At 44.6% G+C, this 26,245-nt stretch overlaps 1 protein-coding gene across 2 annotated transcripts in view; it reads right to left on the reverse strand.

Annotated features, from left to right (window-relative positions):
- Positions 1–8,227: 8,227 nt before the first annotated feature.
- Positions 8,228–26,245, reverse strand: part of Dpf3 (double PHD fingers 3) — a 232,638-nt gene continuing 214,620 nt past the window's right edge. For both annotated transcript variants that reach the window (XM_090344412.1, XM_090344409.1), the window contains exons 9-11: positions 17,965–18,077; positions 11,390–11,471; positions 8,228–9,500 (exon numbers count right to left, since the gene is read on the reverse strand). In XM_090344412.1, coding sequence (XP_090200538.1) covers positions 9,430–9,500; positions 11,390–11,471; positions 17,965–18,077 — 266 coding nt within the window. In that variant the 3' untranslated portion in view covers positions 8,228–9,429. The remainder of the gene's footprint in view (positions 9,501–11,389; positions 11,472–17,964; positions 18,078–26,245) is intronic.

Raw genomic sequence — 26,245 nt, forward strand, 5'->3', positions numbered from 1 at the left:
TGGACCATTAGCCACAGCCTCCCAAATCTGCAGCCCTTTTCTGTAACCTCATGAAAGCTGCCAGACTCAGTCCTGCACAGTGGAGCCAAAGCAGCTCAAGGCAAAAAAATTTTTAAAAAGCTCTTAGGTTGTTTGGTCAGCAAGAGGCAATGTGGTGTTGGGTCTCACGTTCCAATAGGAAAAGTCTTCAATAGCATTAAAAAAAAAAAAAAAGACTTTAATCTGCAGGTATTCCTAGCTGGAGGCCATTCTTTCTTGACTAAGAGTTTCTGAAAGAGTAGTGAGGCAGTGAAAACAAATAAGCAAGCATGCGGGAAGGACAGAAAGACAATGCTGAACAGAACACAGCCTCTCTCTCGTGCCCACATCTAGAAGAGCTATGCATTGCATTGACAGGTCAAGAAAAATCAGTAAAGACCCAGTGATGCTGAAAACCAGAAATCCCTTCCCAAATGCAGCCTACAGCAAGCCAAGGTGGTACACTTCTGAGATTGCAACACCTCTGAAGTCAAGTCACCAGGTGAAACAAGGCGACGAAGACTAAATTCACATCATCCCACATGCCTGGCACCCCTGACTCAGCCCAAAGCTTCCATGGCCTTTGCAGAGCCTGTGAGACACAGCGCCTCACAGCACAGCAGCTGTGCTGTCCCCAGGGATCATCTCCCTCCAGGGACCTCCTGCTAAAGCCTACCTGGAGAACTCCAGGGATCATAAGCAAGGGTACTTTCACCAAACCAAACTTTTCCCTGACAGGAGACCCAGGGGGGGGTTAGGCAACTACATGAAGAAAACCAATTACTTTTGGCTTTGTGGCAGTGTCTCGGCTACCAAAGAGAATTAGTGAAGCTAGACCTTAAGAGTGCATTCAAATGAAAGGCATTTAGGAAGGGGGTGTGAAGCTTAGTTTTGGCTTGCTCTAATCAACAAGTAACTCCTCCTCAGGTTTCCATTTCCTAATGTTTAGCAGATCAGAGTCAGACTACAAAGAGGTCTGTGCCAGAATTGACACTGGAAGTGGGGGCCCCTCCCAGAGCTTGTCCTCCTGCACTTTTTTGGCTAGTCCTGGAGCTTGAACTCAGGGATTGAGCACTGTCCATGGGCTTTTCTCGAGTTTAGTGCTTTACTTCCAGCACCACTTCCAGCTTTTTCTGTGTATGTGGTAATGAGGAATTGAACCCAGGTCTTTGTACATGCTAGGCAAGGTCAAACTCCAGGCCCGCATCCTGTTCTTTCTGACTCTCAACTCTATCCTTCTTGGAACTTAGGACTAGCACACTCCATTTCTACCATCAGCTGCTTAGGGAATAGTGTCAGATGGTAGTCGGGCTTGACTAAGATCCAAGTTGGCTGGCCTTCTCTTCTCCCCTCCCACCAGCACCAAGCACAGAGAGCACACCTGTCATTCAAAGGAAGCTTGGCTGAAAATAGATAGGTGGATCGAACCCCAGGCTCTCAGGCACTTTAAAATCAGACTCACAGCCAAACCTCCCATCTCTGCCTCTCCACAGGGACCACACCATTCCCTTTGCTGGGAACCAGGTGTTTTTCAGCACCTGGAAGAGCCTCTCTGTAGCTTATCCACAAAGAAGCCAATGGCTGCTTTGGGTCAGTCTGGAGCTGACCTCTGTACATCAACAGATACAGGCCATCCCCCAAACCAGGAATTTTAGCTCTCAATTGAGCCTGATGTGGCTTCTTCAGGGAACAGTGACGAGCTGAAATAAGAAAGGAGGCTGTGACATGGGCAGAGGAAAGGAGAGATGAGAACAATCTTTAAGTCCCCATGCACTCAACACAGACAACTGGGAGTTGATGAAGCCCATGCTGGGGTTCTGATGAACCTGGCCAGAGCAGGGGAGAGGGGGAATGCCTCTAACATTGGGCTGCATTCACAAAGACAATAGCTAAAACAGAAACAGGTTCCTACAGTCTGAGCCAACCTCCTTAGGGGCTCTGTGGGAGTTCACTCAATCCATGCATTTGGCTCTTCTCTCTCTCTCTCTCTCTCTCTCTCTCTCTCTCTCTCTCTCTCTCTCTCTCTCTCTCTCTCTCTCTCTCTCTCACACACACACACACACACACACACACACACACACACCCCTCCCTGTTTTCTCCAGCAGGCACTGGATGAGACTGTGATGTGAGTCGCCTCTCAGCTCCCATCAGGCTTTGCTGATTGATTACACCTCCCTGCCCTTCAATCCAGGAACCTAAAAGCAGTGCTGGAAGACATAGCCACCCATTATCTGGCTGCCCAATGTGCTCCAACCAGGTTCTTTCCTTTATCAGGGTCCTTCCTTCATCAGTTCCCAGTGGGTGCAGAGAATGTGTATGTTCCACAACAGCCAGAGCCTGGGAGAGCAGATGAAAGAACTGAAGTCCTCAGTGTTCTTCTTCCTAACCTCCAGAGAGTGGAAATAACTGTGTCTGCCTGCTCCTCTTTTACTCAAGAACAGTGCCTCTGAAACAAAGACCTGGACCCTCATACACCTTCCCTGGTGGCATAATAGCTGACATGTGATCAAGATTCCTTGAGAGAGTTTAATTTTACAGCTGAAAAACAATCTGAAAGCTGGGAGAGGATGTGGTTGTTTCCCCGCCTCCCAAGCCCATTGGCCCTAGTATATTGTTTTGTACATTGCTGGTGTCCTGCCTATGATTTAGCCAGTACCACTCTGCCTGGCATTCACTTGGTAGGCAAGAGATGTGTTTGTTTGCTTGCAAACCAGAGTGGCCAAGGCAGATATGTGGTGAACAGTTAGCATGGACACATCTCCCTTTCCAGTCAGATGGACACAAATGTTCCCTAAGCATTTCCCTGGTTATTTCTTGTCAAAGTATGATCAGCTAGCTTTCCCAAATGTCATGTTCAGGAGATGCGCTGGCAAGCCAGACCTTCCTGCTCTTCATACCTGCTGCTCTGACATAACGGTTCTCAATTTTCATGCTCTCTCTCACAGAGTTTCTAGCAGTATTTCTCAGGATTGTTTTTCTAGTCCTTCATTTAGGCCTTTCAGCTTCATGTTGACCATACACAGGTGTATGTTTTCAGTTTCTTTTATGCCACTATTTCTCCTCTCCCTCCCATTCTTTACCATTTCTGCACAGTGAAGGAAGGGGTGGAGGTGTACAGGGAAGAGAGAAGGCAGTCGAGAAGGAAGGTGTGGATGGGGAAAAGACATGATAGGGTAAGGTCAAAAAACAAACACAAACAACAACAAAAAGCACCCCAACCCTAATTCTAGCCATAGAGTGTTTGCATATCCCTTGGATAGCAAAATTAAGGCTTCCCTCCCCCACCCCCTTTAGTATTCAACTATTAAAAAAAAAATCTCTTCCAAAGAAGGAGATGGCTGTCTTGGGGCTGAAAAAGATGTAGAGAGTTGGTGGAGCCAATGGCTTTGCAGGCACCAGGCCCTTTTGTGGTCTTCGTGGCTATTGCAGGGCTGGGCTGCAAAAGACCTCAGTGACAGATGCATCTTGCCTGGCAGCTCTCAGCTGTCCTGTTATTCCAGGAGCAACATTGTGTGTTCATGGGCAAGCGTACTTGCACATGTGCACATGGACACCCCCCCCCCAGCCATATCACCAGTGACATTGATACAAACAGATCCAGTGAGTGTAAATACAACCTAGGGAGGGCTTGGAGGCAGGGGGGATGTATAGGCTCTGGGGGCTTATCAGCCTCCCCAGTTTCCTGCGGGGACCACTTTCCCTATTCTGCCTCTTCCTGGCCACCTCAGAGATTATTTGCTAGTGCTGACCTGAATGGCCATCTTGCTCACTTCCTGGGCTAGAGGTCATTATTAGTAATTATATCTCTATCCGAGAGGGCTCTGGCTGCCTGCCAGCCCCGGTCCTGCCTTCCTCCCGCATGCCCTGGGAAGTGTCACCATCAGCAGGAATGCTCCCTTCTATGTTTGGGGCCAAAGAGGGGGAAAGGATGGTATGACTTTTTCAAGGCCACTGGTCCCACAGCCTTGAAGCTTATGGCACTGGAGAAAAGAATACAGAGGGAAGTGGAGGAGAGGCTGTCACAAGGAACGTATCAGAACCCTCTGACCCCAGGATGTTTCTCACAGTCTCACAGGTACTGGCATCACCTCCAGTCTGACAGCTGAGAGGGCACAGATGGGACCTACTCAAAACCAGAGAGCTCTCTCTGGGAACCTATTTATTGCTAAATCTTTCCCTCCTCATTTCAACTCCAGAGAGTTCTCTGTCCCTTCTAGGAGAGTCTCTAGATGCAGAACTGCCTAGGCAACCCCCTTTTGCTTCAAAACCCTCCCCTGCCTGCTCCCCCCTGCCCCTCCCTCAGGCAGGATTCCTGCAGGGACTGCTTTGGGGCCTCTCTCTTCAACAAACCTAGATTGGAAGCATGGAAAGGGAACTCCAGCCAAGCCTCATGAGAAACAGTCGCTGAGATGTTCAAAGACACCCCCCCCCTTCATATGGGGTCTTCTATTCACCCTCCAGGGTGCCATGCAGTTAGTAACTACTTATTTCTCTCCCCTCTGGCCTCCAAAGGGTCTCTAGCCCCCTTAGAAAGGACCCCCATCTCTTAAAGGCCCCTTCTAGCTGTTCCCAAAGGCCTTGAAACAATCAGCTGTGCTGTCCTTCCAGCTCCTCACTCAGGGCAGGTGTAAGTGGCTTCTTGCAGAGAATCACACTAACCCACCCTGGGACAATAGGGCAAGGGATGGCTACAGAGCCCACCCGCTGTCTCCAGAGAAACTGGATCCTCAGGCAGTTGAGTTGATTGAGGTGAGTTGCAGATCAGAAGCAAATTAAAATAACTGTCTAGTCTTCCCAGCATTCTCTTCTGTCTTTACCTGGTATGCAGACTGAACTACACTCATCTCAAACCTAAAGCACCCACCCTATGGGTAGGGCTCCTACGGGTATATGACTCCTATGAGGTAGGATTGTGATCCAAAAAATGGTAACATACCCTGGAAAAGGAGGTGCTATGTCCATTCTGCCAGGTGTGGGAGGAAGGGAGGAGAGCAAGCCTGACTAAGACTAGTGAGATCCATCCTGTGAGTTCCCAGCTACTGGTATCTGGGTTTGAGGATGGGGCCTGTCTGGCATTAGCCTTCTGCGAGTAGCACTTGAAGTCTTTCCATTCCTCAAGGCTGCAGGCCAGGATCTAGACCACCTTTTCTGTCCTCTGTCCCCTTGCCTCCACCACTCTAGACCAAAGGGACCTAGTAGCACATCTCAGGGTTCAAACAACACTGTCTGTGGATGAGGGAAATTCCACAGGGTCCACAGGGGTCCCTCCCATGTCTAGCCGGGTAAAGGGTGCAGCTTGTGACTATCTGACCCTCAGAAGACCCCTCCCCAAGCCAGCAAGGGACTTCAAGAAGGGACTCTCTGGTTCAGTATCCAAACATGCACAGAGGTTTGGTCTTTTTTTCTTTTTCTTTTTTTTTGCCAGTCGTGGGCTTGAGCACTGTCCTTGGACTTTCTCAAGGCTAGCACTCTACCACTTGAGCCTCAGCACCACTTCCAGCTTTTTGCTATGTATGTGGTACCGAGGAATCGAACCCAGGTCTTCGTGCATGCTAGGCAAGCACTCTACCACTAGGCCAAACTCCCAGCCCCTTCTTCTCTTTTTTTAAGACAATCTTGTTAGCTAGGATGACAGGCCTAAGGGAATAAAACTGAGTTATAATAAGTCTCCAACTGTCTCCTTGCCTTCTAGTCACTTAGGAGTTTTTTCCCCAAGGAATCCAGGCTCCTCCTTCTCCATACCTCCTCCCCTCCCCCCTTCCTGTTGAAAACTCTCACTGTCTTCAAGGGCCTTTTCCTTTCTTGCCCTATTAGACTTCGTGTCATTGTCACAGAGCCTCCACTTCTCTCAGGGGTCATCAGCCTGCTAAAAGGGTCATTAACGCACTGTTCCTGCAACAGGTGCGGGCCTGGAACTCCCAGTACCTCAGCAGGAGCATGGTAAATGTAGCTCTGACCCAGGGAGCCAACCCTACCCAAAGCTGTGACTTTAGAACTCCAGAGAGAAGGTCAAGGCAGGCATCTGGTGAGTGGGAGAGGGAGAAGGAGAGGAAGGGGAAATCCCTCAATACTACTTCCATAATGGCCGAGAATCACCCAGCAAACAGGCAAAATGGTCCTTTGGCCCCTACTCTAGGCCAACAGCAAAGCAGGGTCCCCTCACACATCAATTCAGCGAGACCACCTGCCCCTCATCTCTCTGCATCCTGGAGTCTGAGGTTGCGTGATTCCTCTTCAACAGCATAGAAGAGCACCAGAGCCCTAAACTTGCTCCCATAGGAAGAATGATATCAATTGCATCACTTTGCTTCCTTAAAAGATCTGATTTTTTTAAGGAGAGGCCTGGAAGGAGTGGAGCTGAATTAAATTTTAAAAGTTTTCCACTCAGGAGGCTGAGATCTGAGGATCAAGGTTCAAAGCCAGCCTGGGCACAAACGGACCTGAGACTCTTATCTCCAATCAACCTCTAGAAAATTGGAAGTGGGACATGGTTGAAGGGTAGGATGGTAGCCTTGAGCTGAAGAGCTTAGGAACAGCACCCAGGCTGAGTTCCCCATGACCCACAAAAACAAAATTTTCCGTGAGTAAAGGTTTCACTGTGAACTCCAGGTGCTCTGCTCTCTCACCCACACAGCTGCCACCTTCCTCACATGAAGGAATCCGGACTTATTTCTGCCCTGGGCTTCCTATCTGGTCCTGACACCACAATAGAGACTCAAAGAAAAAAGACCAGTTTGACGCTCACCAACACCTCCGTGTTTGCCAACATGACCAGTGGAATGCGAAGTCTTTTGGTCTACAGCAGCCCAACAGTGCCAGCCCACAAGCTTCTTGGTTATCCCCACTTTCATTAGAAACTGAGGCCTCCAAAGAGGAAGGGGCAACCTCATTCTGCAGTGATTCATAAGACTGAGAGGCCGGGCTTTCTGGATGGGATCGCAAAACACCTACGGGCCCCAGTGCTGAGAACAAGCTCAGCTTGGGACATGAGACCACCCTTGGCATCCACAGGCACAGCAGAGGTGGTTGGCTAGATACAGAACAGGGCCCTTCATCTGCAGTTCTTTGGGGAATGGATTTTCACATATTATAGAAAGGAACTATAGTCAGACGCCAATAACTTACATCTGTAATCTTAGCTACTCAGGAAGCTGAGATCTAAGGACTGTGGTTCAAAACCAGCCTGAGCATGAAAGTCCATGAGACTCCTATCTCCAATTAACCACCAGAAATATGGGAGGTGGCAGGGCTCTAAGCCTTGAGTAGGCAAAGCCTGGGAATAGCGCACAGGTCCTGAGTTCAAGCCCCAGGACCAGCAACAACAACAACATAAAGGATCAACAAGTCTCAGAGCCACAATATTTGATTTCAGATTGGCCTTGGCAAACTGGTAAGCCATTGTAGCATTTAGGAGCATTTGAGTAATTATTTTTTTCCCACAAATTGGTTTAATGAATCTCTCAAAACTAATACTCAGCCTCTGAGGGCACCCTGGTTTTGGACTTTAAGGGAGGAGAGAAAGTCAATGGAGTCAGAAGACATGGGACCTTCTGCTGTAAGGGGCCCTCCCCAGCCTTTTCTTGTCCTTCAGAATCCAGATGAGCTCAGCAGCTAACAGGAGGCAGCAGCTTAGAAGAAAAATGAAAACCCCATCTGGATCTGAGCCCTTTAAATGAGATCATTACATATGCACGCTACACACTCTGCGGCCACAGGGCCAGCAGGAGAGTAACCCCGTTCTCTTGCCACAGGTCACTCTCTGCAAAGGAGTGGAGGAGACCCACACCATTGTTTGCTTGAAACCCTGCCAGGCTGCCCTGGCTCCACTAGCCAAGAGCAATTAGCTAGGGAGGAATACTCCTATAGAGTCCTGCAGCAAATAAGGCAGCCAGACAGCATGGCCCAACCAGCCAGACTCTCATCTCCAGGGGCTTCTTCAAGAGCTGAAGGACTGAAAATGAACTGGACCTTTGTTACAAGATTTTAGACCACAGAGGGAAGACTGAGCATACGTGAGAGTCCTGCTCACCAAGACCTATCCTTTGGACAAATGATTTTTCCAAAAATGTGTCAGTTATTGTGCTGTTACTGGGATTCAAAGACAGTCCAGTCCACTCCAGCCTGAGGCCTGTCTTCCAACAAGCAGAGTTCTTGGAATGTAGGCCTCCCACCTCTTTCTTCTAGAAACTTTACCCTCCCCTCCCCTACTTATTCAGGGGAACTCTGGAGGGAAGTCCATAAATGGAAGGTTCTGAATCATTGCTATCTGATCACAGATGATCACATCATCCTAATCTTCTTTTTAAGTAACCATCATTTCTCCTCCAGCCTAAAATTTCCAGATAGGTCTCCATAGACAATGATAAATGCACACCACGAGGAAGGAAGATAATTGCTTGGGAAAAGGAATTTGTAGCATCTTATCAACACTGGGGGGTTTCTCCTAGCTTCAGTCTCTTATAGCCAACATCTGGATGTTTGATGGGGCAATGTCCCCTTGCCTTTCTGATGCTCCTTCACACCAGTGGAAGCCCTGGGTGTAGATACCCAGCCCAGCTTGGTTGGGTGGCAGAATCTTGAGCACCTTCCTCTACCCTAAGCTGTGGCCTGTTTCATCTCAAGGACACCTCATCTTTGAAGGTCAAGGGACTAGCCTGGTCCCTTGCAATGTCTCTTTGTATTGGAAAAACAAATACTGCCTGGTTATGATGAGGTCTTAGCATTAATCCCAGCGTTTCCTTCCATCTCTCAGTCCCTCTCCATCTTTCATGAAGAAGTAGCACAGTGGATCAAGATCATCATAATATAGATGCCCATTGCTGAGATTCTAGAAAGCAGCTCTTCCTCCTCACAGAGACCAAGGGATGGGAAAGAGTTCCAGCTTCAAGATGGCCCCAGGATCCAAGTCTAGAAGTTTCCGATGAGAGTTGTAGCAAACAACTTCTCCACAGTACTTTGCTCTTCTGGTGAGAGTTTAAGACGAAAAGCCTAAACTAGGGGTGGGGGTGGGATGGGGTGAGGAGGCTATGAGAAGGTTCCTTGGAACACAATAGATTTAAGAAAATAACAGAACACCAAACTACATAGAAATGATCACAAAACGGCTTCCCTTAAAGTGGGAATCAGTGAGAGGGTCATAGTGCGAGGGTCAAGTGAGGGGGTTTCACAGGGCCAGGGCTTGTTTGTCAAAAGTGTGAGATCTTTCTGGTAGAAACAGGACGTGCTGGCTGAGGTACCGTACGTGGGACAAGAGATACCTTGCCCACTCGGTTCACCTGTCCATGGCCGTCTGTGACCATTCATTTCTTATAGCTGGTCTGAGCCGATGCGTGGGAGAAGGGCTCCATCTGGTTTGAACTGGTCTGTGGTTTAGCATCTCCAGCAGCAAGTCACAACTCTTGACCTGGGGCTCTAGGCCTGGCAGCCAAAGGCTGAGGCTTTTTCTTTGAGCAGTTCCCAACACAAGTGGCAGCTCCAGCTTCCTGTAAGAGACAACATGGTGTTAGTGGTGACCTTTCTCTGAACTTTGGATTCCAAGCCCAAAGAGCTGTCCCTGAGCTCATTTTTTTAACTTTTTATTAAAAATGAGTTTTTACATCATATTTCAAATGTCATGTTCTACAAACAAATATTCAAGAAAAAATGTCTATATGCAATCACTGGCACATGAATTTAAGAATATAATTAAAATTAAGCTGGATCTGTTTTTTGTTCATTTGTTTGTTTTTTTGCCAGTCCTGGGTCTTGTACTCAGGGCCTGAACACTATCCTTGGGCATTTTCCTCCAGACTAGGGCTCTGCCACTTGAGCCACAGCACCACTTCCGGTGGTATGTGGTACCAAGGAATCGAACCCAGGTCTTTGTGGGTGCTAGGCAAGCACTCTACCTCTAGACCAAACTCTCAACCCCTAAGCTGAATGTTCGTAATATGTCGTAGATACATATCGATCTATATAATGTATCAATACATGTCTATAGAATAAATATCCTATCATAGGCCTATATGTCTATATAAGTTTATTTATATCTCCAAATTCATATCAATGACCTGGAGTGTCTGAGTATTGAGTCATCGCTCTTGTACTGTTTGGATCTAATATCCACATATCAAGGAGACCATGTGCCTTTTGGTCCTTTGGTCTTGGTTTATCTCACTCAACATGATTTGCTCTAGTTCTATCCACTTCCCAGCAAATGTCATTATTTCATCTTGTCTGGTGGCTATGCACAACTCCATTGTATATATACCACACTTTTTGTATCCCTTCATCTGCAGTAGGGTGTCTGGGTTGTTTCCATCGCATGGCTATTGTGAAGAGTGCAGAGAAGAACCTGGCTGAGCAGGTGTCCTCATGTTCTGTTATGATGCTCAGTCAAGGTAGATGCCTAGGGGTGGTATGGCTGGGTAGCAGGGGAGGTCTGTGTTTAGTTTTTTGAGGAACCTCCAGACTGCTTTCCAGAATGATTGTACTAGTTTACAACCTGAGATTTAATTATTTATTTTTCTTAAGACTAGCACTCTACCACTGGAGCCACAGCTCCATTTCTGGCTTTTTGGTCGTTAATTGGAAATAAGAGTCTCACAGACTTTCCTGCCTGGGCTGGCTTCAAGCCAGCATCCTAGTAGCTAGGATTACAGATGCGAGCCAGCCGCTGGCATCTGACAACTCTTTTCTTTTGACTATCATAATTCAAAGACCAAGACTCAGTCCTGAAGACATACTGGAGACTGAACAAAAAGCAAGTGCTCAGATGATCTACTGAACTGGTTTCGCTTGTTTTGTTGGTGGGGCCTGACCTCAGGGCGCAGGCGCTGTTCCTGAGTTCTTTTGCTCAAGGCTAGCCACTGGTATTGAGCCACAGCTCTCATACCAGTTTTTCAGAGGTTACTTTGGAATTAAGAGCCTCACAAGAACTTTTCTGTCCAGGCTGGCTTGGAACTGCAATCCTTAGATCTCAGCCTCCTGAGTAGCTAGGATTACAGGGATGAGCCACTGGCACTGGGCTGAACTCTTTTAATGACCCTGGCTCCTCCTCCTAGCTGGCATCAGAGAGCTCCTCCAGAGAGCGCATCACCATTTCAGCCCCATGTCTGAGAAGCATCACCTTGTCCCTTAGGTTAAAATTTCAGCTAGTTGACCTGTGCCTCAGTTTCCTCATGAGTAGTACAGCGGTCATTGTACCCACCTCCTAGGGTTGTGCCGATTAAATGAGACAAGACACGAGACGCCCTTAGCCCAGGGTCCACACCCCAGTGAGGGCTCAGTCATTGTATCTACCTCCTAGGGTTGTGCCGATTAAATGACACAAGACACGAGAAGCCCTTAGCCCAGAAGTAGTAGCTGTTATTGTTGACCTCATCACCATTACCTTCTGGGGGCTCAGCCACTGGGGGATTTAAACAGTACATGTGGTAGCCACGGTCACAGTCATCGCAGAAGAGCAGCTGGTCCTGGCCGAGTCCAGAGCAGGTGCAGATGGGGAAAGAGAGATTCCATTATTTGGAGTTGATATATACATATATGTATATATGTATCGTCATGCATCACTCCCCACTAGATGCCCCTCTTTAGACCCCATTTGGAGTCTGCAGTGTCCCCTGCACATGGCTTCACCTGTGATTTCCCCCTTTGCTTCCCAGGCTGTACAAACCCTAGCTCCATCTCAGGGTTCTGCTCAACTCATATCTCTGCTAAGAAACCAACCTTGACGAATGCCTCACATCCAAGCTTGCAGGGATTCTTTGCTCTTCTGAACTCCCCTTAGCCAAGAAGGGCTTCCAAAGGACAGAAAAATCAATGTCATGTTTTTCTTTTCTCCACGTTATTGCCTGGTATATGGGCAGCACTTTAACTCCTTCTTCGGGATTTTATGATATGAATATAGCAAAGAGCAAGTGGGGCTTCACTTGACCTCAAAAGTCTCTACTCAAGCCAAGGGCTGGAGCCCAGAGGAGAGCAGGGAAGAAGTTGGTTCTAGAAGCTGGGAGACCACTTTGGAAGCTGCCATAGCAACTCTGGTGAGATAGGATGGTGGTCTAAAATAAGGCTGTGTCAGCAAGAGAGAAATAGGGCTTGTTCCCACTTAAGAGCCACTTATTAGATGTGGAGAGTGGGAGGGCCTCTGGCTAGTCAGCAAGCCAAATAATTCAGCCAGCCACTGTGCACTGAGACTGGAGCAGGAGACTAAAGCCACGACCTGCAGGTTGCCTGATAGGAATGACCTGGAGATAAGAAGAGAAGTTGAGGGATAGGGGCTGGGAGTTTAGCCTAGTGGTAGAGCACTTGCCTAGCATGCGTGGAGACCAGGGTTCAAGTCCTCAGTACCATATACATAGAAAAAAGCTGGAAGTAGTGCTATGGCTCAAGTGGTAGAGCTCTAGCTTTGAGAAAGCCCAAGGACAGTGCTCAGGCCCTGAGTTCAAGGCCCAGGACTGACAGAAAAAGAGAGAGAGAGAGAGAGAGAGAGAGAGAGAGAGAGAGAGAGAGAGAGAGAGAGAGAGAGAGAGAGAGAGAGAGAGAGAAGTTGAAGGATAGGAGAATCTGGAGGTCACTGGTGATTTCATGGCAAATGAAGAGCCGAAGAGGGGAGAGTCTGGAATGGAATGTCTGTGAGCAGTGGTCTTTGACCTTAAGCTTGTGGAAAGGTATTCACAAATACATGGAGATTAGATGGGCAACTTCCTGCTTTTTCTGAGGGAAAGCAAATACATGGCTTTGATTGAATTCTCTGAAAGCTCCAAGTCCCAAAAGAAGTTACTGAGAAGGCCAAGTGCAGATGCTGGAGAGGACATGTCGTCAGGAAGTAGGCAGAAAATGCAGCATACAAGCGCCTAACAAGTGCATCATTTTATGTCAGAGCAGAAGTAAACTATTTCATTATACAGTTTGGAGATTGCATCAAGAGAAACAAGTTGAGATGGGGACTAACAACAAGCAAAGACATCAGAAACCATACTACGAACACCCTCTGCTCTAGTGCCAGCCTGAGACTACAAAAAGCCTGGATTGGCATTTTGTGAAGGAAAACCAGGCGTCCGAGCGTTTAACTGTATTTTTTCCCTTCAATCATTGTCCAGCACTATTTTTCCTTCTTCTTTTCAACTGGTTTCCATGACACTTGCCTGTTGAAAGCACCAAGAATACCAGCTCAGGCTAACACCATGAAAAACACAACTGAAGGACCCTTTGCTCCTCTGTAGCCAAGAAGCAGGATCCGCCAATGGCTACAGATCCAGTAGAATAAGAGTTTCATTCTGGGATATGTGTGAGAAGTTCCTGAGCATATGTGAGATCCTTCATAACCAAACAACCTCCCAGCTCCAGACTCACCCTGACTCCTCCACTGCCCGGAGCTATATCAACCAGACAGCAACCAAACTTCACTAAGGCTATTTGTAAAGCCAGACATCAGACCCAATTCAAATGTCTGGTGATCAGGACCCAAGCCACAGAAATATTGATAAAATTGAAGAAGGTTTTTTACAAATTGTTCTGGGATGGTCTCCAGGATATTCAGTGGCCAGGATGGGAAGAGGGACAAAAAAGTAGAGTGGAGGGGCCGGGAGTTTGGCCTAGTGGTTAAAGTGCTTGCCTAGCATGCACGAAAACCCGGGTTCGATTCCTTGGTACCACATACATAGAAAAAAGCCGGAAGTGGTGCTGAGGCTCAAGTGGTAGAGCTCTAGCCTTGAGAAAGTCCAAGGACAGTGCTCAAGCCCTGAGCTCAAGCCCAAGACTGGCAAAAAAAAAAAAAAGTAGAGTGGAGAAAGTGTGTATATCTCTTACTATTTTCATATGGATTCATACGCACAACGTTTAAACAAAAGGAAGCCACACACTGAAGCAAAATGGGGAAATAGTTTGGGATAAGTGAAGATAAAAGCTAGATTTTCTTTAATAGATATTCAATGCGTATGTGTGCATATGTTAGTATATAAACACACAAATGTTTTTATAGATCTTGTTCTAAACCATGCTTTTTTTTTTTTTTGCCAGTTCTGGGGCTTGAACTCAGGGCCTGAGCTCTGTCCTTGGGTTATCTCAAGGCTAGAGCTCTATCACTTGAGCCACGGCACCACTTCTGGCTTTATTCTATGTATGTGGTACCAAGGAATTAGACCCAGGTCCTTGTGCAAGCAGTCTACCACTAGGCCAAATTCCCAATGATGCTATCATTCTTAATCATTAAAAAATAATCTATGCTGGCCAGGCACGGTAGCTCACACCTGTAACCATAGCTACTCAGGAGGCTGAGATCTGAGGATCACTGTTCAAAGCTAGCCTGGGCATTAACAAAAGAGCTCTGTGGCTCAAGGGGTAGGGTGGTAGCCTTGAGCTGAAGAGCTCAGGAACAATACTCAAGCCCAGAGTTGAAGTTCCACAAACGACAAAAAAATTATCCATGTTATATGTGGAAAATATTTTCTCCTAGTTTGTCATATGACTTCACTATGGTTTTTTTTTAATATAGTTCATAGGAAGTCAGATTCTTCAACATTTATTACTGCTTCTAGTATCTGAGTCACAGTTAGAAACCCTCTGCCTATCTTTAGATGAAAGAAGATTTTTGTCTCTATTTTCTTCAGATATGATTTGACTCATTACATTTAAATCTGCAGTCTCTTTGGTGATTTTTTTCTGTGTCTAATGTGAGCTATGGATCTAATTTTGTCTTCTCCTAAGTGGCACCCACATTTTCCCAGTGCCATTCATTAAAAACTGCACCTTAGCCATGGTAATTTTAGATGCAACCTTTATCTTATACTGTATTTCCATTTGAGGGTTTTCTACCCTTTTCCAGCAGATCTATTTGTCTATTCATCTATCAGTACCATGGGGGTTTTTTTTGTTGTTATTTTTTGTTTTTTTGGCTGTGGGGCTTGAACTCAGGACCCTGAGCACTCTTCCTGAGCTCTTTTTGCTCAAGGCTAGAACTCTACCACTTTGTGCCACAGTGCCTCTTCCAGTTTTCAGCAGAGATTAATTGAAGAGTCTCACAGGAACTTTTGTGCCTAGGCTGGCTTTGAACTGGGGTCCTCAGATCTCAGCCTCCTGAGTGGCTAGGATTACAGCCGTGAGCCACAAGCATCTGGCAAGTACCATAGTTTTAACAGGCAGGGCTTCCTGCTAGCTTTCAATGTCGGTTATGCTTGTGTTCATCATGAGATGGTTACAGTGGGGGGTTGCGGGGTAGGGAGGGCTATTTTTTTGCATGTTTCTTTTCCATCCAAACTGAAGATCAGCTTGTCTAATTCCATACAAAAGTGTGTTTTTAGAAAGTGTGTTAATATTATGGTTGGGCCTGAAATTAATCTGCAAATTCACTTAGGCAGAACATCTCTGTAAGATTGAGTCATTCTACTCACGATCATCTTTCCACTTGTGTTGTATATGTGTGTTGTGTGTGTGTATGTGTGTGTGTGTGCGTGTGCGTATGTGTGTGTGCGTGTGTGTGTGATTTATAACATTTTAACACTTTGGGGTGTTATAAGTGGAATTATATTCTCTAGCTTATTATTGCTTGTATATATGAGGACTGTTCATTCTGTATATTAATTTATATTGTTACCTTTCATAGGAGGCTAGATTTATCATTGGTTTTCTAAGACTTTTCAGACAATGCTGTCATATCCTATCAGAACAGAAATAGTTTTCTCTATTGTTGAATGTCCCTTATTTGAAATGCATGAAACTAGAAGTGTTAAATTTTAGACTTTTAAGATTTGGGGCCTTTGTAGATTTTGGAATATTTGGAATAATCCATCATGAGATGCCTTAGAGATGGGACCCAAGTATAAAGTTAAAAGTTTCATATGCATCTTATACATATAGCCATGAAGATATACATATAATTATATATTTATATTAGATTTAGATATCATATATTCATACATATTTATAATAATTTTATACATAATAACATTAAACACAAAACAAAGTTTTATGGTATAGAATGTTCTAAGTGCATAATATTGGTGATTAGACAGTTCCAGCTTTTAGAGCATTTTACACTTTGGATTAACTATGTTCAAACTATTTTATCTCTTTTTATGCTTCTAATGGACAGCTTCTGTCTAATGTGTTAGCTAGTATCATTAGAATAATAATCATAGTAATATGGTGAGTACTCTGAGTTGGTTCTTGCTTGTATTTTTCTCACTAAACAAAATGCTGGCTTTTCTTACAATGCATAAACCTTTTCTCAAGTGAAGTCACTCTATAATTCCTTATTTTATTGTGTTTTGTCATGAATAGGTATTTAACAACCATACTATCCTAAAAAGCAATGAAGGGAAAAGAAGTAAGCAGTTATTCTGCCTTTTCTAAATGAGCTGTACCAAGGTGTAACCAAATAAAAGCTTTAACAAGTTCCACCCTATGGAATTATTGCAGCTAATAAGCAAAGAGGAATTTACCAAATAAGAATGTCACTAGTGGGCTGGGAGTTTGGCCTAGTGGTTAAAGTGCTTGCCTAGTGGTTAAAGTGCTTGCCTAGCATGCATGAAGACCCGGGTTCGATTCCTTGGTACCACATACATAGAAAAAAGCCAGAAATGGTGCTGAGGCTCAAGTGGTAGAGCTCTAGCCTTGAGAAAGTCCAAGGACAGTGCTCAGGCCCTGAGCTCAAGCCCAGGACTGGCAAAAAAAAAAAAAAAAAAAAGGATGTCACTAGTGAACTAGTCTAATTTGTCTAATTTGAAGGTTATCAACAGATACACCCTCATGAAAAGAAAATGACCAGTCATTATAGATCTTCTAGTACAAATATGCACTATCATCTAAGCAGTAGTCTCTCCAGAAAAGAGAGAGACACAGAGAGAGATGGTGAGAGGAACGGGAGACCAAGGGATAACCCTAACTGAGCTTCTGGTTCTAACTGCCAATTTCTAAGAAATACAGAAGATGGAGCAATATCAAAGAACCCCACAAGGCTGCAGTCAGTAAAATACAGATCTGAGTGTTCAACAAAAGATTTCAGGGGAGAAAAAAGGAGCAAGGTAGAGGGAAAGTGTGTATGCTACTTAAAGAAATATATTTAATCTCAAGTGGAAATTGTACAAGACCTCACCATATAATATTGAAAAAAGTTTCAATTAGTAATAACTGAATTCAGATAAACATTATCAGCTTGATGCTTGCCATTGTCCAAGGCTGAAAGATTATATATATGTATAGATCAACCTATCTAGAAACTTATCTATGTTTATATATTAAAGAAACCTCAAAAACTTAATTTCATGGGCCTTATTATGATTCCAATGCAAATAAAAACCTGGCATAAGGTAATCAGGAGAATAGAAATCTTTATTAGACATTAATTGTTTTCTTTATTTTTGGTACTGGGGAGAGAACCTAAGACATTGTACTTGCTGCTACCTCCCAGCCCTAGACATTAATTAAAGAATTTTTAATTTTTGCTACATCACTGTCTTGATTGAAGAGTAAGTTTGCCCTTTTGATACATATAAAATATGTACAGAGAAAAAATCATATCATGATCAGGATAAGAAGAAGGTAGCTATAGTTATAAAACACAACTGGGCATGTATGGACCATTGCTGAGGTAGTGATAGAATACATTGATGTCATTATTGTCTCTACTTCTGTAAATGAGATCCCCTACTGTGAATGTGGTAGTCACAGCCAGAAGCAGGAGTCACCACTGTCAGTCACTGAGCCCTGCAGGACTGTTGGCCAGGTATTTCCAAGGGTCAAGGTCAAAGGGCAAAGGCCATAGGCTAACGACCACCGCCACTGGATGTTCTCTGTGCCTCCCCTCACAGCATACAGAGCGCCATGAGTCTCCACCACCCAGACCAAGGAAAAGACAAGAGTGATGTGTTCCCAGGAGCCCAGTACCAAGGGTCCTGCTTTCCTCTCTACCCCTCAAAGGAGTCCAGCAACTTGAGTCCCTCCCTCCCCCTGGAAAGCCTCCCAACTCACATCATTCTCCGAGGTTCCACAGAGGATGCAGGATTTGCATTCTATACACTGCCACTTGTAGGTCTTGACGGCCTCGGTCATGTTGAGGGTAAACTGCAGGCAGGTTGGGTGTCCTGGAAGAAACCAGAAACAGCAGGGTGAGGGCCAGAGCTGCTGACATGTGGCCTCCTGGTACCGATAACCCAAACCACACCAATGCCTGGCACGGAAGGAAGTGGGCAGAGACAGGCTGGGAGACAAACTGAGGGCCTGTCTGGGGCCCTGGCTCTCCTCGGCACCAACCTCCAGCTGGGCCAGATGGAGAGGCCTAAAGAAAGAAATGAGTGTTAACCCTCTTACTAGGGATAAATGCCATCTAATTACCCAAAGAACATTGCCTCTCCCATACAGAGAAGCAATCGACTCGAGCAGAAAGTGGAGATGAGAGAACTGAACACACAGCACATGGCAGCACTGTGGGAGATGCCGGCAGAATCCCCCAAACCCCTTCACATTCCCACATGAGGCCCCACCCCCGGGAGCTGGCACTGCCATTCAAATTTCCTTGGAGCACAGAGGAGGCGATCAAAAGGATGTAGAAGGTTTTCCGGCACAGCAGTGTCCATAAATGGCATAGCACTGTTATCTAGAGTACCCATGCCCACAAGCCAAGTGGATAGCAAAAGTCTAAACAGTCACAGGAACATAGAAAGAAGTAGTTTGGTGAAGAGGGCAGGGGAACAGAATGCCACCGCAAATAGCCAGTCCTATCCTAACAAATCAGCCCCTGGTTCTAACTCTTTTCTCCATCCTAAGTACCATGTTAACCAGGCAAGGGTCGCTGGACTCTGTTTTCAGCCCTTGCTAACCCTGAGGAGAGATGTGAGGAAGCAGACAGCTATGAGCAGTGAAAGGTGCAGAAGCTGGTCTTCTACTTGGCAGGAAAGGGAAAACTGGACACTGTCCTTTTGTCTCCCAGTCCTGTGAACTAGACAGGAAATCTACCCAGAGCATCCAAGGGAAAGCCTATTATTGAATCTGCCACAAAAGAACCCAGAACTGTGTCAGGGGTTCACCGTTCTTCAGAAATTCCAACTCCACCAACCCCATTATACAATGGTATTTCCCTTTTCCACGTGTGGGGGAGCGAGGCTTTGTTCTCTAAAGAGTACTATAGGTGGGACACCAATTAGGGTGAGCTCTGCCTGTTTAGTGCCTTCCACAGACAGGCTGCCACATGGTACCAAACCCCTTGGCAGTGACACATCCTCACAGGAAGTCCCCATGGTCTCTCCTACCAATCTGCACAGAGCCAATTACATCATGCCTATTTGGCAAGCAGGGCAGAATGGGATACCAATAGCTAAAAGAAGATAATCCAAAGAGAAGGTGGCCAGCTGTGCTACTGCCATGGGTTCCCAAGTTTGTCATTGCTCTGTAAAGACCCTGAGTTGAGGAAGCATTGACAGATCAGAGTGAAAACCATTCTACTAAACGTAACCTTCTTCAGTGGTGCCATCTTCCAGAGGAAGGAAGGTTGGCACACCCCAGAGCCTGCGTGGATCTCAGTCGCCAGATTTGCATCTGGAGTCATCAGCATGGCTGGGAATGAGGTTTCCCAAACCCAGCAGTGCATTTGTAAATACTTGAGCGCCAACTCTATGTTCAGGGTCTCTGGGACTCAACTGAGCTCTGGAGACTTTCTCTGAGATCTTTTTGAATAGGTGAATGGCGAGTGTGGAGATGTTCTACCAGAAGTCTCTGAAAACAAGAACCCTCTGAGCTTTTTGTGTTGTCTGTCTTGAGGTGCTCATCCGCTTTCCAAAACATTCACACCTGGAGGAAGGGAAGTAAACTCACACAGCCTCCAAACTTCGTGTGACCAGTCTCCACTCTGGCTCAGAACTCAAGACATCAACCCAAAGGGGAGAGGTAGGGAGGGAGAGATGGAGGATTGCAACTTCTCAGCCTGGAAGGGGAAGATGCCCAAAGTGAAATCACTCAAGTAGCCATTCATGGGCACAAAACTATGCCCACAATGAAATCTCCCTACTTGTGCCATCATACCAGGTTGGCTGGCAGCTACCACCCTCTAAAAACCTGGCAGGGGGATTCATGTGTCATATAAAACTTCAAGCATAGACTTCTTATGAACCATGAAGAAGACTCCAGCAGGGCTGAGACATAGCTCAGTGGCAAAGCATTTGCCTAGCAAGTGCTACATCCTGGGTTTGATCCCCAGTACCAAAAAAGGAAAAGCCAAGAGAAGAAGAAAGAAAACTTAAAATAGTGTTAAACCAAAGGGAAAGTTCCTCATGTCTAACTTCACTGGTGATCACCTAATGTTTGCTTACAACCATTTGCTAAAGTCTGTATAAGTAATTGAAATAACAGATCCAGTCTTTCTAATGTAAGGGTGCAAGAGAGAGATATATTTCTGTGGTCATGGTCACTTGAGTGTTCCTATCTTAATCTCATCCACAAAGATGACTGTCATCTTCTAATGCACGTGCTTGGAAATCAAGGTTTGTCATATCTTAGTAGTCTTAAAGTCAGGGATGTCTGTATTGCTATTTCAGTAACCCATTGTATTGAAAGGTAAACAATTTATCTCAAGTCCCCTGCTGCAATGACCCAACAGGACATTTATAAGATTTCAGTGATCAAAATGAATTTAGAAAGTGATGCATGATTCATCCCAGCCAAACCATTAAAAATGAAGCCCTTCCAGAAAGCTCAAATCTGTGCTGTCAGGAGGCTCAGTGAATCTCCTGCCTACTTGTTCAGCAAGAGGGGTTAGGCTCGAGGCATGCAGAGGCATTCCTCATTCAGCCCAAACCAGCCTTCAGCTCCACAGAGGCTGAAATGAGACCATCGCCCGTGGTCACCATGGGAAGAAAATCTAACTTCAGGACTGGACTTTCAGACAAGGATTTTGCTTCGGGGAGAAAAGGGAAATGGGCAGAATGTGAGAAATGTCCCCAACAGGGAAAATGGCCAGAGGATGGGAGTACCTGGTATTTATAAAAGTCCATGGGGCTCAATTAAAAAGAAAAGATGGACACTTAAAAGCAGGGACTGCCAGCTTGCTACTCCGAGGCTGCATCCTGTGTCTTTACAGGACATGTGCTGGAACGAACAAAACATTCAATGTCCAGCAAGGAACTTCGTATTTGAGTGAAGAAATACCCATGTAAGTATCCAGACAGGACCAGGGCTGGTTTCATATTCACGCTTGTCTATTTGCTCATACACAGCTTCCCACATGCAGATATTCCCAGCCCTTGAGGAGAGAAAAGAACTAAATGCACCTTGTTGGTTAAGCATACTTTAATTATAAAGTGATAGGAGGCACTAACCAGTCAATTTCATTCTGTAGGTATTTGGCTCAGTGAAAGAAGCACAGTTCATTTTCAATAAACCCTGGGCAAAAACAAATATACCAACTGCTAGGTCATTTCTCTTACATTAGGATCCTTATTAAAAGCGGTTTTTATCTCATTATTGTCAATATTTAATTTAGTTGAGGCCAAGTTACATCACTGATTGAATTAGAGGTCTATGGGAAAAAAATTTTGCCTAGTATGTGCTGAGTACATAAATAAGATAGATACAAATAGCTGCAGAACTAGAATGGTCTATTATTTATTCATTGTGAAACTATAAACATCTAATGATATTTTATTACTTTATTTGTCAGTGCTTATCTCTTAAAAACTAATTTCTCAGGAAAGGATATCCTAATATCCTTTCTCAGGCAAAGGAGTGTAAAACTCAAATCATGTTCTTTGGGTTGATGCTTGATTTAAAGAAATTACGTACTATGAAATACATGAGATCAAAGCTTGGTGCTAGAGGTCCACACCTATACTCTTAGCCGCTGGAGGATGAGATCTGAGAACCGTGGTTCAAAGCCAGCCCAAGCAGGAAAATCCATGAGGCTATTATTTGGTGGTTACGCCAAAGAGTGCACATGGGACTGTGATTCAAGTTGTAGAGCACTGGCCACGAACAACAACAACCACAGAAAGCTCAGGGGTAGTGCCAATGCCCTGAATTTATGCCCCAGGACCAGCGCACACACACGCACACACACACACACACACACATACACACACACACACGAACCAATTCTCACCTGAAATGGCACCAAATACAATCCTCTGTGTACATATCCATCAGAGAATAGTTTGGCTCAAGTTTCTAACAATTCTCTAGGTTTCATACGCATATCAAATTTCTAATAGTCACATATTATATGTGCACACACATATCTTTAGCTAAAGAATTTATGCAAAGCACAGTGAAATCTGAATCATCAAGATAAAGAGTAATTTAAGAAAATGTTGAGAAGACAATTCATTCAGACAGCCTCAGATTCTCTCTCTCTCCCAACCTCTCTATCTCTCTTTCGCTCCCATCCTCCCTCCTTCCTTTCATCTATCCGTCTTTTCCCTCCCTTCTCTCCTTCACTCTCCTGTACCTTGACAGCCAGCGCTCAGATGGAGGGAAGGAGGCTCCAAGTCATTACAATTAATCTGTCAAGGGATGAACCAATCTGAGCAATCAGCAATCCAACATCCTTATCCATATATTATGACAAGTATGCTAACCAACAGTGCTACTTCTTATGAATCATTTCTCAAGCTCTGCTTTGTTTTAAAAAAAAATGGAATGAGGGGAGTGGTCCTGGAGTTTAAACTCAGAACCTGGGTGCTGCCCTTGAGCTTTTTTGCATAAAGCTAATGCTCTACAACTTGAGCCACAGCTCCATGTCCAATTTTTGGTGGTTAGTTATGAATGCCTCTTAAGAACTTGCCTGCTCTGGTACAAACCTCAATCCTCAGATCTCAGCCCCGTGAGTAGCTAGGATTGTAGGCATGAGCCACTGGCCACTGGCTAGGTAGACACCTTCTTCAGTGATCCACAGACTCGGCTCTACCTGCCTTAAATGTTACCTCTAATACTTAGGACACCTGCAACTGAGAACCACAATAGCACGCCAGAGACATTTAATTTTTTTTATGTACTTGAGAAGATGAAGAGGAGAAAGTGAGTGGAAAGGACAAAGACCAAACAAAACCAGAAATAAATGATGATTGAAGCCATGTGGCATTTGTACTGGTTATCTTTTACTTGGACAGAACACTTCACTGTACAGCAAAGTTCAACTTATTCTAGAAATCCATTTATTCTCCCCCCTCAAGCTGTCAGAGTCTTCAGTACTCAGGTATCCCATGATATACAAACCACAAGGATTGTTTCATCAATTGTTATCATAACTACCACACAAAACACACATTTGCAAGAGTATTAGGGGCCCTTCTGATGACTTAAATAGTTAAAGCCTTGTTGGGCCATTCACAAGTGACCTGAAAATTTCCCTATTCTAAGTATGGTTCAGAGTAGAGTCCTCTTGAAATGAATCCACACTCGTCTATAAACCAGAAGACACTATGGTTGGTCCTCTTGAAGTGAAATGAAGAAATGAGAAGACCTTGACCTGGATTTTTGTGACTAACTAGATCGGCTCGAGTTGGGACCAACTTGAAAGACATCCAGAGTTTTAGTTATGAGTCTCCTCATCCTCAATTAGTCAATGTAAGGATCAATGATATATATTCATTCATTCATTCCTTTGATAGTATTTGTTGACTAAATTCATGTGCCAGGCATTCTTCTAGGCACTGGGGATATAACAGATGGAAAAATCAAAACCCTGCCTCATCTAACAACTGTAGCAGCATGTGATATATTACAGCAGCTGAATCCTTTAGACAGATCACCAGTTATTCAATATTTAAAGAATTAGAATCTGCTACCTACAAATCTGTGGATCTATTTATGCCACCCCTAGATAATGTTTGTAGCATTCCTATCGATCCCCAATTGGCTATCTGATTGGAGAGAATAAAAAGACGTCTGGAGTTTGCCACATAAAATTCAATGTGAAATGATACAAAGAAATTAAAATAACCAGTAATTACTCCTAGAATTCATGTCAACTTCTGCATTTTAGCCAGCCCAGATCTAGTCCAAGATCAAATACCAAATACCACTCTGGAAGGAAGCAACAGAAGGTTAGAAATCTACTTCTCATTAATCAAACCACCCATCCCCGTGCAAGAAGTTGAGCAGATGATGGTGGATTTGCAGGCAAAGGGTTAAGTTTCCCTCTACAGGGAGTATCAGACCTAAGTCTGGATGAGTAACAACAAGAAGATATTGCCAGGCCAGGAATGAAAAAGAGGGTCAGTAATTTAGTTGGCTCTTCTTTTAAATCCTTAGCTAGGCCGGTAGGTTGTTCGCAAGCAAGTGATGTGTCCCCTATATCAGCATGCAGAGGTCTTTTGATTCATTTTCCAGAGGCTGACATCCATCTTAGGTAGAAATTCTTGACATTAGTTATACATTTCAGGATTCTCTGAATATCAGGAGCATCCAGCCATCGGTCTTGATTAAAGACTCTGAGTTTTTTCAAAAAAAAAAAAGAAGAAGAAGAAGAAGCTACAGATGCCCCTTTGGGTCTGAGTAGGTCCTGAAGGGTTTTATGATGCCTGTAATTGATCTGTTAGAAACAATAATGATTCATGGTCATGTGGTTATCTGTGATCTTCTAATTGCCAACTTCCCCTGGGTTTGGAGCCCATACATGGTTGAAGTTCTTTTGAGTGGTCTAAGGACATTGAAGATGTTCCATCTGACTTTTTTTTTCCTTTCAAAGAGTGTGCTAAGTCACAAGGAAAAGGGTACATATATTCTTATGATAGGCAAGACTCAGAGGCAATCATAAAAAATATCTAGAAGTAGAAGACTGGTAGTCTGTACGTAATAAACACTTAGTTTTACATTTCTAAGTTATTTTGGGCCTAATTTTTTAGAATTTTTCTGACTCTGCAATCTATTTGATTGAAATCAGATTCTTACAGACAATGAACATCATTTCATTTGACCAAATTCACTGAGTACCTACTAAGTGCCAGAAACTATATAGGATGCTAACGTCTCAAAAATGAATGAGAGGTGCATGCTGGCTGGAGTCAGTTTAGTGGTAGGCTGCCTCCATGGTTTCCAATGGGCCCCATTTCCTGGGGCCTATGGCCTTGTGTAAGTCTCTCTCTTTAAATATAAGCTGGATTTGAACAACTCATCTCTAACAAGTTTTGAGTATGGCAGAAGTAAAAGGGTAATACTTCTGATAGGAGGTTATAAAATGGTGGTAGCTTTTATCTTTAGCGCTCTCTCTCTCTCTCTCTCTCTCTCTCTCTCTCTCTCTCTCTCTCTCTCTCTCTCTCTCTCTCTCTCTCTCTCTCTCTGTGTGTGTGTGTGTTTTCTTACTTTTCTTGTTCCCAAGAGAGCTAGCTGCTATGTTGTAGGGTGCCCTCTGGAGAGGTTCCTGTGGCAAGAAGGAAAGTATAGGTCCAACAACAGCTGAGGAGGAGCTGAATGCTCCCCAAAACTATATAAATGGCCTTGCAATTAGATTCCCCCCTCCCCACTCTTCAGAGACAGCAGCCCTGGTTGATCTTTTTACTGTAACATTATGGCAGACCTCCAGCCAGAGATACCCAGCTAAACCACTCTCAGATTACCAACTCACAGAAACCATGAGGTAACAAGTGCTTATTGTTTTCACCTGTTAACTTTTGAAGTCATTTGTTATGAAGTAACAGATGACTATTATAGGGAGAGAGAGATACTTTTATGTGACTGTAATAAGAAAATGAATAAAGTTCTTAGAATGGAGAAATAATAAATGAGTTTGCAGAGACTCAGAGAAAGTTAGTGAGAGGAGACAGCATTTGAGATGGGCCTTGAAAGATAGTAGGCGTTTTCTTTTTCCTTCCTTCTTTCCCCCCTCCCTTCCTTCTTTTCTTCCTCCTTCCTTTCTCTTTCTTTCTCTGTCTGAGCACTGCCTCTTAGCTTTTTTATTTAAGGTTGGTGCTCTACTGCTTCAGGCACCGCTCCACATCTGGCTTTTTGGTAGCTAATTGGAGATAAGAGTCTCCTAGACTTTTCTGTCCTTACAACCAGTCTTCAGATTTCAGCCTCCTGAGTAGGTAGAATTACAGGCATGCGTCATTAGCACAGATAGTAGAAGTTTCCTAAGTGGGGAAAAAAGGAGGAAAGAGCCTATTTACAGGAAGATAAAATAGCAAGAAATATAGAGTACATACATGTTTCATTCACCCAAAGCTGAATAGCTCAAGGAAAGCAAAGGGAAAGAGAAATGGTAGAAGATGATACTGGAAAGTTAAGAAAAGATTTTGAAAGGTCTCACACAGCTTTGTGATTGTGAATT

The sequence above is a fragment of the Megascapheus bottae genome, chromosome 14 (assembly GCF_031878675.1).
Source record: "Megascapheus bottae isolate mThoBot1 chromosome 14, mThoBot2.hap1, whole genome shotgun sequence".
Classification (NCBI taxonomy): Eukaryota; Metazoa; Chordata; class Mammalia; order Rodentia; family Geomyidae; genus Megascapheus; species Megascapheus bottae.